General features: G+C 45.8%; 1 protein-coding gene across 1 annotated transcript in view; it reads left to right on the forward strand.

Annotated features, from left to right (window-relative positions):
- Positions 1–254: 254 nt before the first annotated feature.
- MOXD1 (monooxygenase DBH like 1) overlaps positions 255–20,349 on the forward strand; it is a 93,094-nt gene continuing 72,999 nt past the window's right edge. The window contains exon 1 of the mRNA XM_034765640.1: positions 255–627. Within this exon, the coding sequence (XP_034621531.1) occupies positions 370–627 (258 nt within the window). The 5' untranslated portion in view covers positions 255–369. The remainder of the gene's footprint in view (positions 628–20,349) is intronic.

The raw sequence follows: 20,349 nt of genomic DNA on the forward strand, positions 1-20,349 counted from the left end.
CCTGGTCTCCAGGACCCTTCCCCCGAGTGCCGACCCCTCCCTTTCCTGACCCCTTCCCCCCCGCCCTGCCTCTTACCTCTGGGTCCCGCCCCCACAGCCCTTCCTCCCCTCAGTGACCCGCCCCCCGCCCCATCACCTCGCCGCCCCGAGGGGGGAACAAAGCCAGCCCCCTGCTCCCAGCAGGGGCTGGCAGCGCTGGTGCCGCCCGCAGCGGAGGCGGGCTGAGCAGGCCCCCCCCCCCCCCCCAGTGCAGTGCGCGGCGGCGGCTGCAGCAGCAGAGCCCAGCGCCGGCTGAGAGGTGCAGGCTGGAGCCCGGCGACTTCTTCGCACCGAGCCTCTCCGTGCCCGAGCGAGCGGCACCCGGGAAGGATGCGCCGCTGGCCGCTGCTCCTGTGGGGGCTGCTGCTCCCCGCCGCCACCGCGGCAGCCGGGCGCTACCCGCACAGCGCCGTGCTGGACGGGGCGGCCGGATACCGGCTCCTGTGGGGCCACCAGGGCAGCAGCATCTCCTTCCGCCTGGAGGTGCGCACCCAGGGCTATGTGGGCTTCGGGCTCTCCCCCACCGGGGCCATGGCGTCCGCGGACATCGTGGTGGGAGGCGTGGCCAGGGGCAAGCCCTATCTGCAGGTAAGAACCGCGCCGCCCCTAGCACCTGGCCGACGACCCCCACTCCAGCCAGGCTACGAGCTGCACCGCCCGAGGCATCGGGAGAGGACGGAGCGCTGGGGACCAAGTCCCGCTCTGCCCTTGCGTGTGCCCGCTCTAGTTCTCTCGTCTCTGCGTCTCTCTTCCCTCCGCACACCCTGCTTGCCTTGCTGTGACCTGCCTGCTCTGCGAGCTGAGCTCTCTTCCCGCTCGGTCTTTCCCTGCCCTTTCCAGCCTTTCCTTTCGCTAGAACTTTTCTTTCTGTCTTGTGTATGTGACCCTTCTTCTGTCCCTCTGCCCACTTTTCCTTTATTAAAGCTGTCACGGTGCTCCCCATGCCCCCAGGACCAAGAATAGATAACCCCTTTCTCTCCCCCTTCCCCGCTTTCTCCGCGTTGCGTTTCGGAACTGAGCTCTGTGCCCGGAGAAGTGAAGTGCAAAAGCGGAGCCTCTTCCAGCGGGATGCGCCTTCCTTGGCACACTGCTGCCCATGAACAGTTAACTACGCTTCCCGCGGGTAGCGCAGGCTTCGTGTATTATAGTCTTCCTGCCCTTGGAGTTTCTCCTTTCTAGGCAATCTAGGGGACCCTACCGACATTATCATCGCCTTATAATCGGGATGTAACTTCCCCAACTTTTAGCCCCAGATCCAGCCTCATCAACTGGAGCATAAACTGTCTCTGCCCATCTCTGTTCAAGCCATTATGTACTGGAAGCAGACAGTAATAGTTTGACCTTGTTCTCACAAGGGGGTTCAACAGCAACAACTTTATGTTATGTGAGTACAGTATTTGTACTTGCAAAATGTACCTCCTGGTAAGACAAGCTCCCAGGATGGTTTCAGTGAAACTCTCCAGGCCACTTGTTTTAATATAAGCCTGGCGGAAACATTTGCTAGGTAATGCTAAGAAGCCTGGCTTTGAAACAGGAGTCCAGAACCACATCCCCCTAACTTAATTGGTGTTATAGAAGTGTATAAAAAATTATTAGAAATTGATCAGATGCCCGTTTTGCCATGGGAACAGCAATCCATTCATAACAGTGTATATCTGAAGGAACTATTTTGAACCCAATGAAGTTAGATGATGTAAAATTGGTGTGAGAGGAGAATCAAGCCTGGTATCTACAAATGATGAACCAGATTCTGCCACTCTTACTTGCCTTGAATAGTAATTTTTCTCCCAGTAACTCCACTGATTTTAAAGGGGCTACTCATGGAGTAAAGTAGTAGCCAAAGTAAATAGGGGTGGAAAAAATCAAGCCCTATAATATACTCCTGAGGGCATCCTGTGCCAAAAAAATTTAAAATGCTGTGCACAATATTTTAAATTTCTGCACATTTTGTTTATCACATAAATGTGGAGGCTCCAGCATGGCATTGGGGAAATACAGGCCACTGGCTGCACAGAGGTGGGAGAACACTGTGCAGTTCCCCTCCTCCCCCCGGGCATGGACTCAGCGGTGAGGCTGCACCCAACCCTGACACACTGCAAGGACTGGGCCTGCCCCAGAAATATCCAAAGGCCCTGCCCCTCTCTGCCAGGTGCACCTGATGTGGGCAGGCAGGCTCAGCAAGGCAGGATCCAAGTGTGGAGGGGCTTAGTGTGGGGGGATCCAGGTGTGGGTTGAGAGGGTTCTGTGTGGAGCAATCTGGGTGCGGACAGCTCAGTGGGGGATTTGGGTGTGGAGGGGATGTGGATGCAGAGGGGATTGTTGGGTTTTTTTGGATGCAATGGTAATGGGACTCTGCAGGGGGGTCCAGGTGAAGGTGGTTGGGGCTCAGCAGGGGAAGGGGTCTGGGTGTGGGGGGGGACCAGATGCTGGGGTAGTGGGACTCAGTGGGGTGGGGATCCAGGTGGAACTGGTTGGGGCTCAGTGGGGTGAGGATCCGGGTGCGGGTGGCTCATCAGGGTGGTCCAGGTGCAGGGGGAGTGGGGCTCCTCGGGGGGGGGGGTTCTGAGTGTGTGTGTGGGGGTGAGGTTCAGTGGGAGGGTCTGAGTATGAGGGGGTTGGGCGATGGGGGAGCAGATCTCTGTGCAGCTGAGGAGCGATGGGTGCAGGAAGCAGTGGGGGAGGGGGAAGTTTGCAGAGCTTCCTGCAGCTGGGGAAGAAATCTGGGGATGAGTCTGATCCAGTGCTGGATATCGTGCAGGGGAAGAAGAAATCCCATCCTCCCCAGCCCAGAGTAGCAGCTGAGCCCGGCACAGGCTAGGAACCACCAGCCAGGTCTTCCGCAGTCTTGCCTCCTGCCCCACAGTCTTGCCTCCTGCCCCACAGTGCTTTGTCTCTCTGCCGGCTGCCCTGCGCACCCAAAACATACTGCTGGGGAGGGTCACGTGACCACTCTTGTGACTTCCCTTTGTTTCCCTGTCAGAAAGTCATTTTCTGCGGGGAAGCAAAAAATCTACAGGGGACATAAATTCTGCTCATGTGCAGTGGTTCCCCCAGGAGTAATAATTGTAGCCTTTCTTTTCTCCTCCAGGATTTACTAGAAGTATTTGATCATTGAAACGACTTCATACAAATTGGAGGTGCTTTTATTTTAAGCATATGGCATCTCTAAAATTTCAGCAGTAGAAACTAAATTCTAAAATGTCTCTGTTGCATCAACTCAATAATCAAATAATCAATAATCAGATTTTCTAAAATAAACTAGTTTTTTTAATACTAGTAACATGTTTAACATTTGGAATACTTTGTTATTTTACTGCATGAAGTACAGGCATATATTAACTGATAATTTCAGGTAAAAAGGGATTTTCTTTGATCTTTCAAACTGAAGATAGATTTACAGAAAATCTGTCTTTGAATAAAACACAAAACCAAAAGAGACCAGTTTAGTTATCTGGAAATGTATGTCCTAGATTCATAGAGTTTAAAGCCAGAAGGGACCACTAGATCATCAAGACAGACCTGTATAACTCAGGCCATTAAATTTCATCCAGTTGCCCCGAATTGAACTTGTGTTTGACTAAAGTATATCTTCCAGAAAGGCATCCAGTCTTGATTTCAAGACCACTTCCCTTTGTAGTCTGTTCCAATGGTTAATAATCCTCCCTGTTAAAAATGTGTGCTTTATTTTTACTTTGAATTTGTCAGGCTTTAGTTTTCAGTCAGTGGTTCTTGTTATATCTTTCCTTAGTAGATTAAAGAGCCTTTTAGTACCAGGTATTTTCTCCCCAGGAAGGTGTTTATATACTGTTATCAAGTCATTGCTCAATCTTCTTTCTGATAGGCTAAACAGATCAAGCTCTTCAAGTCTTTAACTGTAAGGCATTTTCTCCAGTTTTGAAATAATTTATGTGGCTCTTTTCTACACCCTTTCTAATTTTTCAACATCCATTTTAAAATGTAGACACCAGAACTCTATGCAGTATTCCAGTAACCTTTAAAGATTGTGTTCACTGTCATGCACAATAAATTACAACTGAGATGAAAAAGTGATATTAGCAACTTCCTACTATTTTTCGGAACTGCACATTTTATTCATAAACCTATGCTATGCCAAGTGGAATGACTTATTTTGTTGCAGTATGAAATAGAGTCTTGCTGAAATGCCAGTATCTATTCAGCTTGCTGACAGCATCTCTTTTTCTCCATCATCCTTTCCCCAGTGCTGCATCCTAAAACCTTTCTGTAAAATGGGGCAGAGTCTTATATAAGAACGGCCATACTGGGTCAGACCAAAGGTCCATTTAGCCCAGTATCCTGTCTTCCGACAGTGGCCAATGCTAGGTGCTTTACAAGGAATTAACAGAATAGGGCAATTATTGCGTGATCCATTCCATGTTGCCCAGCACCAGGATCCAACTGTTGGAGGCTTTGGGGCACCCAGGGCATAGGATTGCATCCCTGGCTAATAGCCATTAATGAACTTAAACACACAAGGACAACAAAGACAGACACAAACACAGATACCTTCTCCTCCAATGAGAACTCCCTCTCAAACTCCGCTGTTAGCCGCCCTGTTTGCTGCCTCCGGTGCCGCGCTGGTGAGACCTCATTTGGAGTACTGTGTGCAGTTCTGGTCTCCCATGTTTAAAAAAGATGAACTCAAACTGGAACGGGTGCAGAGAAGGGCGACTAGGATGATCAGAGGAATGGAAAACCTGTCGTATGAAAAGAGATTAGAGGAGCTTGGGTTGTTTAGTCTGACAAAGCGAAGGCTGAGGGGGGATATGATTGCTATCTTTAAATATATCAGAGGGATAAATACAAGGGAGGGAGAGGAATTATTCCAGCTTAGTACTAATGTGGACACGAGAACGAATGGATATAAACTGGCCGTGGGGAAGTTTAGGCTTGAAATTAGACGAAGGTTTCTGACCGTCAGAGGGGTGAAATATTGGAACGGCCTTCCGAGGGAAACGGTGGGGGCGACGGACCTGTCTGGTTTTAAGATTAAGTTAGATAAGTTTATGGAGGGAATGGTTTAATGGTAAAACATAGTAGCCAAGGAAAACCAAGCAATGGTACGTAAATAGCATAATGGCCAACAAGGGTCAGGCTAGAGACTCTTGCCTACATGCTCGGGGTATTACTGATCGCCATATTTGGGGTCGGGAAGGAATTTTCCTCCAGGGTAGATTGGCTGAGCCTCTGGAGGTTTTTCGCCTTCCTCCGCAGCATGGGGCAGGGATCACTAGCAGGAGGGTCTCTGCCGATTGAAGTCACTAAAACACAGGATTGGGGACTTCAACGGCAGAGTCCAGGGAAGGGTCTTGTGGCCTGCAGCATGCAGGGGGTCAGACCAGATGATCATAATGGTCCCTTCTGACCTTAAAGTCTATGAGTCTATGAATTTATCTAATTCTTTTTTTCAATCCACTTATGGTTTTGGCCTTCACAACAACCCCTGGCAATGAGTTCTTCAGGTTGACTGTCTTTTGTGTGAAGAATCACTTCCTTATGATTGTTTAAAACTTGCTGCCTATTAATTTCATTGGGTGACTCTGGTTCTTGTGTTCTGTGAAGGGGTAAATAGCACTTCCTTATTCACTTTCTCCACCCCATTCATGATTTTATAAACCTCTATTAGATCCTCCCTGAGTCGTTTCTTTTTGAAGCTGAACAGACCCAGTCTAAATCTTTCCTCATATGGAAGCTGGTCCATCCCCCTAATCATTTTTGTTGCCCTTTTCTGTACTTTTTTCCAATTCTAATATAAATATATATATATATATATATATATATATTTAGGTGAGGCAACCAGAACCGCATGTAGTATTCAAGGTGTGGGCATGCCATAAATTTACATATTAGTATTATTATGATATTGTCTGTCTTATTATCTGTACATTTCCTAACAGTCTGTTAGATTTTTTGACTGCTCAGGCACATTGAGTGGATGTTACCAAAGAACTACCCTGATGACTCCAAGATCTCTTTCTTGAGTGATAACACCTAATTTAGTTCCCATCATTTTGTATTGTGATGGGGCAAGGCCAGATGGTTATAGTAAAGTAATGGGAGACAGATATATTAGCCACAGGCTAAACAAATCTCTGTTACCAGGATAAGCAAATGTCAGCTGCTCTATGTCAATTAAGACACCTGGGACCAATTAAGATCTTTCCAGAAGGCAGGGAGGGCAGCTAGGTTGATTGGGACACTTGAAGCCAATCAGGGGTTGGCTGAAACTAGTTAAAAGCCTCTGAGTTAGTCAGGTGGGCATGCATGTCAGGAGCTGTAGGAGGAAGTCGTGCTGTTGGAGAGACTGAGCAGTACAAACCATATCAGGCACAAGGAAGGCGGCCCTGAGGTAAGGGTGAAGTGGATCTTGAGGAAGTGGGGGCTGCTGTGTGGAAATGGCCCAGGGAATTGTACACATCCTATTTCTAAAAGGTCAGCTACCATAGCTGATACTATTAGGGTCCCTGGGCTGGAGCCTGGAGTAGAGGGTGGGCCCGGGCTCCCCCCTTTGCCCCCTTTTAATCACTGAGACTGGGAGACAACAGAGACTGTGCAAGGGAGGGTAGCTTCTCCTCACCTCCCTTGCTGGCTTATGATGAAAATGGCTCAGTGGGCTGTGACCCTTGCCTCTAGAGAGAGAAGGGCTACGTGGAGGGTCACAGTGAGCCTCTGAGGCTAGCGAAATCTGCCAGGAAATGTGGGACCCACGGAGACAAGGCCAGAGCTTTGTCACAGGATGTATAGTGAGGATTATGTTTTCCAATGTGCATTACTTAGCATGTATCAACACCAAATTTCATCTACAATTTTCTTGCCCAGTCACTCTGTTTTGTGTGGCTCTTCACAGTCAGCACTGAACTTAACTACCTTGAGTAATTTTGCATCGTCTTCAGACTTTGTCACTTCACTGTTTACCTCCTTTTCCATATCATTTATGAATATGTTGAAAAGCACTGGTACCAGTTCAGATAATTTTGGGGTGCCTGCTATTCACCTCTTTCCAATGTGAAAACTGGACATTTTTTCCTACCCTTTGTTTCTTATCTTTTAACTAATTATTGATCCATGAGAGGACTTTCCCTCTAATCCCAGGACAGCTTACTTTGCTTAAGAGCCTTTGGTGAGGGACCTGGTCAAAGGCTGTCTGAAAGTCTGAGTACACTATATTCCCTGGATCATCCTTGTCCACATGCTTGTTGACTCTCTCAAAGAATTCTAATAGATTGATGAGGCATGATTTCCCGTTACAAAAGCCATGTTGACTCTTCCCCAACATATTGGGGTCATCTCTGTGTCTGATAATTCCGTTCTTTACAACAGTTTCAACCAATTTGCCTGACACTGAAGTTAGGCTTACCAGCCTGTAATTGCCAGGATCACCTCTGGAGCTTTTTAAAAAAATGACGTTTCATTAGCTGTCCTCCAGTCCTTTGGTAAAGAGCCTGATTTAAGCAATGGGTGATGTACCACAGTTAGTAGTGCTGCAATTTCATATTTGAGTTCCTTCAGAACTTTTGAGTGAATACCATCTGGTCCTGGTGATTTATTACTGGTTTATTTATCAATTTGTTCCAAAATCTCCTCCACTGACATCTCAATTTAGGACAGTTCCTCAAATTCAAAGTGGGCACTCAGAATCACTGGTCCCTTGTGACAGTTTTGGCGCTTATCTTTTTTTTCCTTAACCCTCTTTGCCTTCCCTTCTATTTTTAAAGAAAGTGTTACAGGAAGAGAGAGGTCATTGTTTGAGAACAGACATTATAAGCATAGCAAAACTACTTCAGTCAATAATTGTAAAACCAGGTTCTGTTTATTACCCTGTGAAAGATCAGTTCATTGGGGTGGAAGAAGACTGCAGAGGGTTTCCAGAGAGCAGAAAAAAATCTTTTGCCTGGCATACACTCTTCATCCCTACATGTGTACTCCACAGTCACCACCCCACCACCAGGAAGCATTTTCCTTAAATTATACATATATTTTAAAATAGCATTTCAAATCCTGGCTATTCAACATAGATTTTACTTTGTATATTTTTAAATGTCGCTTGGACTTTGATGTTACAACTTTTGTTTCACCTTAGCCTTAATGCAACAGAAGGGATTTCTGGTGGGGTAGCGCTAAAAGGACTTGAAAGACAATTCTGTTAACTCTCTCCAAGTACTGTAGATCAATCAGGCTGAAGAGTATAATTATATCATAGAAGGCAACATGATTTTAAAAAGTGTGGCTAAGTGATTTGAATGATGGGGCAATAATACATTAGTGGCCAAGCATTTCAGGAGTTCAGCTATTGGAGTGGCAGCCTAGTAAACAATTTTGGGAGGGTGCAGAGAACAATGGCATAGTCACTTTAGAATACTCAATAGTATACTTGTATGAGGGGGTGGGTGGAAAACTAGAAAGGGGGGAGAGAGAGACAGATAAAACAGGAGAAGAGGCGGGGAACTGTGGTTATCAGTAAGAATACTACAGCCAAGTATTCTGCCATGTTGCAGAGAGCATTGCAATGGCATAGCTGCAGATTGCACAGGACTACAATGAACATGCTTTTTTAAAAAAAAACAGCAAACAGTGAAACAAAGTAATGGTGCCTGATATAGGAGGGCTGGGAGCTCCTTATGATTCCATTAGAGAAACTGTTGAACAGCTCATGCGTGTAAAAATGTTACCCCTGTAATATTGCCAAGTTCACTTTCAACCTGGATTAAATGCCATGAAAGTGCTTGGGGCAGCCTTAACTTTTGCATCTAGCTATTTTTAAAAAAAATGCCTCTCTCATTTGTGCTCATGAATTGACACAGCATGCATTTTTATGCTAAATCCAAGCCTTCTCCTTCGGTCTCCACCCCTGTCTGGAACTGTGCATCCTGACCCACAGCACGTAGCAGTTTAGAGACCCATTTTGAGTAATCCTCCTTGATGAATGCCTATTTTATGCAAGTTATACAAGAGGGTTGCATTGTAAGATTCATCTGTTGAACTTACACAAAAATAGTCCTTACTCAGGGTGTAAATCATTAGTGAATAGGGGCTGTGTGTCACTAAAAAGTACTTCATTATTCATTACAGACTTGCTTGTTAACTCTCGCCCAAACTAAAGAATATCTGTTATCAAATGTATCCCATAGAGTTAGCTTATTTGCTTATAGGAAAGTGCTTGGAATGGATTTTAAAAGACATAAAACAGTGAGCATTCTCTGTGCTTGACGATATACTGCTTTTAAGTGCACTCATGCCAAAAGCAACAAAAAAGTGTTTAGAAAACAAGTTGAAAGGCAGCAAAAGAGGAGATGCAAAATGTGTACCACCCTGACATATTTCAGTTGGTGCTTTGTTGGAGGTATCTCTTGCACTCTGGAAAAATCTCCAGATGACTATTAAGCCCCTCTTAGCTTGAGTTTGGGACATAAGGTAACACTGCAGCATAATTAGCCAGACCAAAAAATAATTTGAAGAGCAATTAACAAAAGACACAAAATCCAACAGAAAAAAAAAATACATCCGAAACATGAAGCCTACCAAACAATCAATGGGCCCATTGGATGATCGAGGTGCTAAAGGAGCACTCAAGAAAGATTAGGCCATGGTTGAAAAGCTACATGAATTCTTTGCATCAGTCTTCACTGCAGAGGATGAGGGAGATTCCCACACCTGAGCCATTCTTTTTAGGTGACAAATCTGAGGACCTGTCCCAGGTTGATGTGTCAATAGTGGAGGTTTTGGAACAAATTGATAAATTAAAGAGTAGTAAATCACCAGGACCAGACAATATTCACCCAGGAGTTCTGAAGGAACTCAAATATAAAATTGCAGCACTACTAACTGTGGTATGTAATCAATCATTTAAATCAGCTTCTGTACCAGATGAATAGGGGCAGCTAATGTGCCACCATTTTTTTTAAAAAAGGGTCCAGAGGCAATCCTGGCCTGTAAGCCTAACTTCAGGACCAGGAAAATTTTTGAAAGAACAGGATTATCAGACACAAAGATGAACACAATTTGTTGGGGAAGAGTCAACATGGCTTTTGTAAAGGGAAATCATGCCTCACCAATCTACTAGAATTCTTTGAGGGGGTCAACAAACATGTGGGCAAGGGTGATCCAGTGGATATAGTGTATTGGACTTTCAGAAAGCCTTTGACAAGGTCCCATACCAAAGGCTCTTAAGTAAAGTAAGCAGTGATGGATTAAGGGATCAGTAACTGATTCAGACAGGAAACAAATGGTAGGAATAAATGGTCAGTTTTCAGAATGGCAAGAGTTAAATAGAGGTGTTCCTCAGGGATCTGTACTGGGACCAGTGCTGTTCAACATATTCACAAATCTGGAAAAGGGATAAACCGTGAAGTGGCAAAATTTGCAGACAATAGAAAATTACTCAGGATAGTTAAATCTGAAGCAGACTGCAAGGATTTACAAAGGGATCTCATAAAACGGGGTGACTGGGCAAGAAAATGACAATTGAAATTCAAAGTTGATATATGCAAAGTAATGAACATTGGAAAACATAATCCCAACTATACACACAAAATTACGGGGGCTAAATTAGCTGTTACTTCTCAGGAAAGGGATCTTGGAATAATTGTGAATAGTTCTCAGAAAACATCTGCTCAATGTGCAGCAGCAGTTAAAAAAGCTAATAGAATGTTAGGAACAAGATAGATAATAAGACAGTAGATATCATAATGTCACTATATGAATCCACTGCATGCCCACATCTTGAATACTGCATGCAGATCTGATTGCCCCATCTCAAAGAAGATGTATTGGAATTGCAAAAGGTACAGAGTGGGGCAAAAAAATGATTAGTGGTATGGAACAGCTTCCATACAAGGACAGATTAAAAAGACTTGGACTTTTCAGCTTGGAAAAGAGACAACTGAGGGGCAGGGGATATGACAGAGGTCTATAAAATCAGGAATACGTGGAAAAAGTGAATAATGAAGTGTTTTTTACTCCTTTAAGAACCAGCGGTCACCCAATGAAATTAATAGGCAGCAGCTTTAAAACAAAGAAAAAAAAGTACTACTTCACACAACACACAGTCAACCTGTGGGACTCATTGCCAGGGATGTTGTGATGACCAAAACTATAAGTGGATTAAAAAAAAGAACTAGGTAAATTCATGGAGGATGCATCCATCAATGGCTATTAAGCAAGATGGTCAGGGATGCAACCCCATTCTCTTGGTGTCCCTATTCTCTGACTGCCAGAAGCTGGGAGAGGATGACAGGACTACTAAACCAATATTATTATTGGTAGCTGCTTTTGGTTTCAATGGATAACTTGTTCTTAGCAAATTTCACGTTGGATTATTCTCCTAGGGGTAACTATATTAACCTGGCTTGCTTAGAAATGAATCAAGAGACTCAATCATTGTAGCTCCTTCAAACTACTACAGAATAGATGCCTTGGTTTAGGGGCCTTTTTAGAACTCAAATGCTGAACACTTCATTCTCTTGATAACTGCCATGTTCTGTTCATTCACTCTGAAGCACCTGGCATTGGCTACTGTTGGAAAACATGAGACTAAACTAGATAGACCATTGGTCTGACCCAGGATGGTGGTTCTTATGTTCTTATCTCACTGGCTGGATGCTACTAGATTTCCTTCCCAGAACTACAGCTGATAGGGTGAGGAGGAGAAAAGCCAAGTGCAAAAGCAGAGATTAGTTCAGTAGCCCTTCTTCCTTGCAGACCTAGATTATTTTGTTATTTATAATTAAGGGTAAGATTCTGTCATGGGTATTTTTAGTGAAAGTCAGGGACAGATCGTGGGCAATAAACAAAAACTGATGGAAGCCTGCTGACTTTTAGTAAAAATAGGGGGGCATGGAGGGGGGGGAAGAGGGAGAAGAGGGCTAACAACCACAGTACTGTCAGGGGCTGACCTCCAGCAGCTGCTCCACGATTGCTGCTGCTCCTGCAGCAGGGGCTGACCCAACCCGAGTTGCTGCTTCACCCTGAGGTCACTGATCCACTGGCCCGGGGACCACTACTCCAGCAGTCAGCCTACTGGCCAGCTGCTCCAGCAGCCCTAAGGACCACTGCTCCGGTGGCCCCAGGGCCGACCCCCAGCCATCTGCTCCGGCGGCCTCGAGGCTGATCGCTTGCAGTCGCTCCAGCCCCACCACTGCTCCTGCGGCAGGGGCTGACCATGACTGCTATAATCCCAGAGAGGGTTGACCTAACCTCAGCCGCAACTAGGGTGACCAGACGTCCCGATTTTATCGGGACTGTCCTGATTTTTGCTGCTTTGTCTCGCATCCCGACTGATGTTTGGTCGGGACACTGGACAAAAAAGAAATGTTGCGCTCCGCCCCCCCGCCGGCTCCGCCCCCTTCCCCTATTGGCTCCCTCCCCAAATCCCTGCCCTGGCCCCGCCTCTTCCCCAACCACGCAGCATTCCTCCTCCCTCCCAGGCGTGCAGCATGGCGGCGCAAGCCTGGGAGGGAGGGGGTGGCGGCGGTGCCTGGATCCTGGAGCTGGTAAGTCAGCTCCGGCACCTGGGCACCCGGCGGGCAAAGGGGGGCTGGCAAGGGAGCGAGACGGGGGCAGCTTTGAGCCCCACACTGCGACAGAGGGCTCCTGCCCGGGCCGCTGCACCCAGGGCCAGGAGCGCAACCTGGAGGCTGCTCCAGCCCTGCAGCCCGCGGGGTAGCGCGGTGGGTCCGGGCGGGGGGCAGCGTGGAGCGGACAGGGGCTGGTTGGGCGGCATGGGTCAAATCCCTGCTGCTGCCAGGGAGCCCTGCGCCTCTCCCTCCCGCTCACGGCTGCGGCTCCTTCCCAGCGGGATGTGCCCCCCGGCCACATGCGGCATGCGTCCAGCTGCTCCTTCCCGGCGGGAGGGAGAGTAGGCGCGGGGGAGGCGCGCCACATGTGGCCGGGGCAGCGGGATGCGCGTCCCGCCGGGAAGGAGCCGCAGCTGCGAGCGGGCGGAAGAGGCGCGGGGCTCCCTGGCAGCAGCGGGGATTCGGCCCCTGCCGCCCACCCGGCTCCTGCCCGCTCTGCGCTGCCCCCGCCCGGATCCACCACGTGCCGCATATGCCCGTGGTGGGTTGGGGGGCGGGAGGCTCCGCGGGGAGGGCAGCACGTGGGGCCGGGGCCTGCTAATGCCCCTGGCCCCTTTTAAACGCTTTTTTTTTTTTTTTTCCCCCCCCCCCCCTTCCCCCTCCCCCCCATCCTGATATTTTGGACTGCTGATCTGCTCACCCTAGCCGCAGCTTCAGCCTTGGGGCTGCTGCTTGGGGCTGATCTGGGGCTGACAGCTGCTTCAGTCCTTCCACTGTGGAAGAAGTCCCAGAGGTCCCGGAAAGTCACAGAATCAGTGACCTCCATATCTGCCATGATCAAATCATATCCTTATTTATAGTACTTTTGTTGTCTTTATGAAACAAGGAGAAGATGAGATTTTTCTTACAGTTCTTCATTAACCCATACAGTTTCATATATAGGACACAATGTGAACAAAAACACTTAAGTGGAAACACAAGAAATATAGTTATGATATGATATCACATGTATAATATAATTTAGTTATCTAAAATCCTTATTTTTAATGCTATATGGGGGAGATTTTTCCAAAGCACCTAAGGGATTTTGGAGCACAGTTGTCAATGAGACTTGTGCTCCAAAATTCCTTGACAACTGTGCTCCAAAATCCCTTAGGTGCTTTTGAAAGTCTTCCTCATAATAATTTCAAGTAATTAAAAACAAAATAACATCTACCTTATAAATCTGGATCCAGAATGAGGGATGTTCCTAATGATAAGGAACAGCTGAGAGGTATGCATAAATCTCCAACATTAAGTCCACCTGAAAGATAGTCAGTTCAGATGCCATTTGACTAGCATTTACTTCATCTGCAGACTAAAGAATCCTAGGTTGTGCACCCCCACGCAGTGAAGTTTTTTCCCCTAAAGCATATTGTCACATGCTTTGTGTAGTCTAGTTTTTTTTTAATGACAGTCCTGCATCTAGCTCTATAACTTACGGTTGAACAAGATCTGATCTTTTACACAGATAGCTAATCATGATGTAAAGACTCCAGGTGGTGGAGAATTTACCAGGTACCTTGGGAACCTGTTCTGTTGGTTATTTATCCTCAAAGTTAAAAAAACTGTCTTATTTCAACTTCCAGACACTGGATCTTATTATGCCTTTATATGCTAAATCAAAGAGCCCTCCAGTATCCAGTATCTTCTCTCTGTGTAGGTAATACCCTTAGATATTTTGATTATGTCTACACTACTAAATTAGGTCGATTTTATAGAAGTCGATCTTTAGAAATTGATTTTATACAGTCAATTGTGTTTGTCCCCACTAAGCGCATTAAGCTGGCGGAGTGCCTCCTCAGTACCATGGCTAGCATTGACTTACAGAGTGGTGCACTGTGGGCAGCTATCCCACAGTTCCCTCAGTTTCCACTGCCAATTGGAATTATGGGTTAAGCTCCCAATGCCTGATGGGGCAAAAACATTGTCGCGGGTGGTTTTGGTTACATGTCGTCAGTCTCCCCTCCCTCGCTCTCTCCCTCTGTGAAAGCAACTGCAGACAATCATTTTGCGCCTTTTTTCCTGGTTTACCCGTGCAGACACCATAGCGCGGCAAACATGGAGCCCACTCAGCTCACTGCTGCTGTTTTGAGCATTTTAAACACCTCGCGCATTATACTGCAGTATGTGCAGAACCTGGCTAAGGGACGGCAACATGAGGACGATTGTGAGGAGGACATGGACACAGATGTTCCTAAAAGCACGGGATGTGGCAATTGGGACATCATGGCAGCATTGAGGCTGGTTGATACAGTGGAATGCCGATTCTGGGCCCGGCAAACAAGCACAGACTGGTGGGACTGCATAGTGTTGCACATATGGGATGATTCCCAGTGGCTGTGAAACTTTCGCATGCATAAGGCCATTTTCCTGGAACTCTGTAAGTTGCTTTCCCCTGCCCTGAAGCGCAGGAATACCAAGATGAGAGCTGCCCTGACAGTTGAGAAGTGAGTGGCAATAGCCCTGTGGAAGCTTGTAATGCCTGACTGCTACTCATCAGTCGGGAATCAATTTGGAGTGGGCAAATCTACTGTTGGGACTGCTGTGATTCAAGTAGCTAATGCAATCACTGACGTTCTGCTATCAAGAGTAGTGCCTCTGGGAAATGTGCAGGCCATAGTGGATGGCTTTGCTGCAATGGGTTTCCCTAACTGTGGTGGGGTGATAGACGGAACGCATATCCCTATCTTGGCATCAGCCCACCTTGCCAACCAGTACATAAACCACAAGCAGTACTTTTCAATGGTGCTGCAAGCACTGGTGTATCACAAGGGACGTTTCACCGACATCAACGTGGGATGGCTGGGAAAGGTGCATGACGCTCGCATCTTTAGGAACTCTAGGCTGTTTGAACAGCTGCAAGAAGGGACTTACTTCCCAGACCAGAAAATTACTGTGGGAGATGTTGAAATACCAATAGTTATCCTTGGAGACCCAGCCTACCCCTTGCTCCCATGGCTCATGAAGCCAGACACAAGCAGCCTGGACAGTAGTAAGGAGCAGTTCAACTATAGGCTGAGCAAGTGCAGAATGGTGGTAGAATGTGCTTTTGGATGTTTAAAAGCTCGCTGGTGCTGTTTGCTGACTAGGTTAGACTTCATCGCAACCAATATTCCCATTGTTATTGCTGCTTGCTGTGTGCTCCATAATATCTGTGACAGTAAGGGGGAGATGTTTATGGTGGGGTGGGAGCTTGAGACAAATCGCCTGGAGGCCGATTTTGAGCAGCCAGACACCAAGGCGATTAGAAGACCACAGCTAGGTGTGCTGCACATCAGAGAGGCTTTGAAAACCAGTTTCATGACTGGCCAGGCTACCATGTGAGAGTTGTGTGTGTTTCTCCTTGATGCAAATCCGCCCCCTTTGTTGATTTTAATTCCCTGTAAGCCAACCACCCTCCCCCCTTCGATCACAGCTGGCAAAGGAAATAAAGTCACTATTGTTTTGAAACCATGCATTCTTTATTTTTTTAAAAAAGTGAGAACTGACAATGTAGCCTGAGTGGGGTGGAGGAGGGGAGGAGAGAAGGACAAGGCCACATTGCTTATTGTAGCCACACTACAAATCAAAACTGTTTGAATGACAGCCTTCTGTGGCTTCGGCCATCCTCTGTGAGGAGTGGCTGGGTGCCCAGAGCCTCTCCCCCTGCATTCTTGGGCATCTGGGTGAGGAGGATATGGAACTTGGGGAGGAGGGTAGGGGGTTATACAGTGGACGCAGCGGCAGTCTTGCTCTTGTTGACTTTCCTGCAACTCCACTAGACGCCTGAGCATGTCCATTTGCTCTCCCATTAGCCTCAGCTTTGCATCCTGCCTCTTCTCATTGCGCTCACTTAATGCTTTCCTGGACTCTGCCACTTAAATGCCTCCATGCATTGAGCTGTGCCCTATCAGTGCGGGAGGACTGCATGAGCTCGGAAAACATGTCATCGCGAGTGCATTTTTTTCACCTTCTAATCTGCGATAACTTCAGGGACGGAGATGATAGGGGTAGCATAGAAATATTTTCACCCGATAAAAAGGGAGAGTAACATTTAAGATGATACATTTCTGAGAACAAAAGGGAGATTCTTTCACAGTGAATCAAGCAATTCGCAGCAGATAGCACATGTGCTTTAGGTACAAGGTCACATTTTGCCTTTTATATTGAGCACCTGCTGGTATGGTGACACATCACACACAGCTGGGCAACAGAATTTGGTTTCCAGGCAGCCATAGTAAGCCAAAGGGTACGTGGGGTTGGCTTCTAATGCCTTCATAATATGTGGGAATGGTTTTGAACTGCAGCACTCTCCTTTCCCATAACAAACAATACTGGTTGGTTTTGCCATTTAAAAGGAGGGGCTGCAGTTTTTGGATGGATGTGCAGCACGCCCCACCCCCTCACCCCACCGCGTGGCTATTCTCTGGGATGATCCCTTTTAGTCAAGTGCAAACAGTTCAGCATGACCGGGGTCCTTTTACTGTTCCCTTACAAAAATTCCCCTATTTCAACCAGGTGACGATGAATGATATCACTCTCCTGAGGCTAACACAGAAAGATATAGACTGAATGTTGCTTGAATGCGACCAAAATCCAGAACCATTCGCTGCCATGCTTTGTGTTGCAATGATTCCAGACTACTTGCTACTGGCTTGATGTGGTAAAGTGTACTACCGTGGAGGACGAAATAAGGCAGCCCTCCCCAGAAACCTTCTGCAAAGCCTTTCAGAATACCTCCAGGAGAGCTTCATGGAGATGTCCTTGGAGGATTCCCACTCCATCCCCAGACACGTTAACAGACTTTTCCAGTAGTTGTACTGGCCACAAATGCATCCCAAGTCTTCAGGGCAAATCAAACATTAAACACTATTGCTTTAAACCCTGTACTGTAGTTACAAATGTTCACTCACCAGAGGAGCCTTCTCCGCCTTCAGGGTCGGGGATCCTGCCTTGAGAGGGTATTAGCTCCAGGGTGATGAAAAGGTCCTGGCTGCCAGGGAAAACAGATTCACCTCTTCCCTGCTGTACATTCTCCTCTTTCTCTTCCTCATCCACAAAATCCTCCTCCATGTTGCATGAGACTCCCCCTTGCAGGTGTCCATGGACAGTGGTGGGGTAGTTGTAGGGTCCCCCCCAGAATGCCATGCAGCTGATCATAGAAGTGGCATATATGGGGCTCTGACCTGGAGTAACTTTTGCCTCCTTTGTCTTTTGTTAGGCTTGCCTGAATTCCTTAACTTTCATGCGGCACTGCTGTGTGTCCCTGTTGTAGCCTCTGTCCATCATGCCCTGTGCGGTTTTGGCATATATATTAGCATTTCTTCTTTTTGATCGGAGTTGTGCCTAAGCCAGCAATCAGATCCAGTGTCTCCCATTTGGTCCATGCTGGAGCTCGTTTGCGATTCTGGGGGGACTGCATCGTCACCTATACTGCTGAGCTCGCCACGCTGACCAAACAGGAAATGAAATTCAAAATTTCCTGGGGCTTTTCCTGTGTATCTGGCTAGTGCATTGGAGTTGAAAGTGCTGTCAAATTTGACCCAGCAAGGTCAATTTTAGCGCTACTCCCCTTGCCGGGGAGGAGTACAGAAGTTGTTTTTAAGAGCCCTTTAGGTTGATGGAACTGGGTTGGTTGTGTATTATAAAATCGACCGACCTAATGTGGCTAAATTCGACCTAATCCCGTAGTGTAGACCAGCGCTTAGTCTGATGCAAAATTTCATCAACTGCCACAGGGTTCCACAGAAACCAAGGGGTGTCTGCAGAATTTAGGTCCGTCTTGCTGCAGAATATACAGATCCGTGACAGAACTCACCTGGATAAAAGAAATTGGATTTAGAATGAAAATTATTGGCACCTTCCAGTTTGTAGGTTTATTTGACATATAAGAATGGCTTGTTTATATTCTATTTATATCTGTGTGTGTGTACACACATACACACACACACACATATATTATAAACAAATCCTTCTAATATGTCAAAAAACCCTAAAAACTGGAAGAAGTGCATGTATCTCTTTCTCTCTCTATCTTAAAAAAAAAATACATATATTTGGGGGAAAATCCTTCTCTCCTTACTCAAATGACAGTTCTGCTGAAGTAAGTGGGCCACATTCACCTTCGTGTACTTCCACTAACTTAATCAGAGTTATACCAGTAATGAATGTAGCCTGCTGGGACTGCTCATACGAACAAGATTTGGCTTTTGTAGTAGTGAAGCATAGTTTATTTAATCTACTGTTTATATAATCAGCCATAAATAATTAATTCTGAACAAACTGGTTATAGGTGGCAAATGAATTGGCTATTGGACAGTTACTTTGTACACCTCCTGCAGTTGCTTGATTGTTGTCAGTCTATGCTTTCTATAGAATATTATTTGTCATTTGGGACCTGTTACATCATTATCAGTCAACCAGAATGATCTCATAATGTTCTTACTGTGACACAGTGATTGAGGCTTGCAGACTTTTCCTTCTTGTTAGTTCTCTGTTGGTCACTCTACTTTATTTTTAATAAAATAAGAACTGAGTAAAGTCATTGCTCTAAATTCAAGCTGGAATTCATTTATTGAAAAAAGTTTGTTTTGCTTATTTGTAATATTATGTTCTATATGGTTCCTGTCAGATACCATGTGAAAACAGCTTTTCTTGTGATATTATCCAGTGGCTGCTGGAACCAAGAACTGCAGGATTCCATTTGAATGAAAGATAATATTAATAGTAATTAATAATAAAAAGGTTAACCACGTGATTTAGAGTTCCAAATAAAGGGTTGGTTTGTTGCAGATTTCAGACAAAAGTTTTGGTCAGTTCTTTCTTTTTCTGGAGCAGTTTATCCTTCCTAGATATTCTGAGTCAGATTCTGTGCTGTGCTTACTTCCTGCTAGGTTATAGCTTCCTGCTTCTCTGCCCAGCTCATCTCCAACTCTGTCCCAAGCTAAAGCAATCTCAGGGCAGGTCTAACCTCCACTAACGAACAATGGTCTTTAAACTGGGAATAGCTGGAGTGCATCTAGCTTTGTCCATGCCTCTTCCCTATCGTTTGACCCTGACATGCCCCCCTACACTAATCTAATTAGCATTGAAATTTGGTGATCTCTGAGGAAGAACATGGCAACTTTTATAAATCTTGCAGTCTGCTCACACATTGAACCTGTGGATAGGGCCATAGTCTGTAAATTACTTTATGATCCTTTGGGTTGAAAGATGCTATGTAAAATTTATTATAGGTAATGGATATCATAAACAAAACAGTCTTGGACATCGTAAAGATGTTGAGGGTTGCTTTTTTCTCTATAAACACCTGTTCAAGTGTGTGATGACAGCTGGTAATATTTTTTTTTTCTCAAGATTCCTTGTGCAGCTGTGCTTACATTCTTCAAGGATAAAACAGCCTATTTACAGCTTTTATTACATCTATAAGAAATTACTCTCCATGCTGTTTTGTATAGTGCCAATCAGAAACATGTCCATTGCAAAGCTCTTATATGAAAGTGATACAGGTCAATAGAATGTGAGAACCAATTTAACATCATTGCCTTCATCTGTTGTAAATGATACACAACAACTTGTATAATCTGTGTGATTGTTAACTTTCCATATGCTGTTTTAATTTCTAAACAGCATATTGTGATAATGCTATCTAAGTATTCGACTGATGTAAAGTCTGTGCTAAGGTTTGCTAAGACTGATTTATGCAATATTACTATAGAAAATGCAGAAGAATTGTTATATTTAAGATACTTATATTATT

Source organism: Trachemys scripta, chromosome 3, assembly GCF_013100865.1.
Source record: "Trachemys scripta elegans isolate TJP31775 chromosome 3, CAS_Tse_1.0, whole genome shotgun sequence".
Lineage (NCBI taxonomy): Eukaryota > Metazoa > Chordata > Testudines > Emydidae > Trachemys > Trachemys scripta.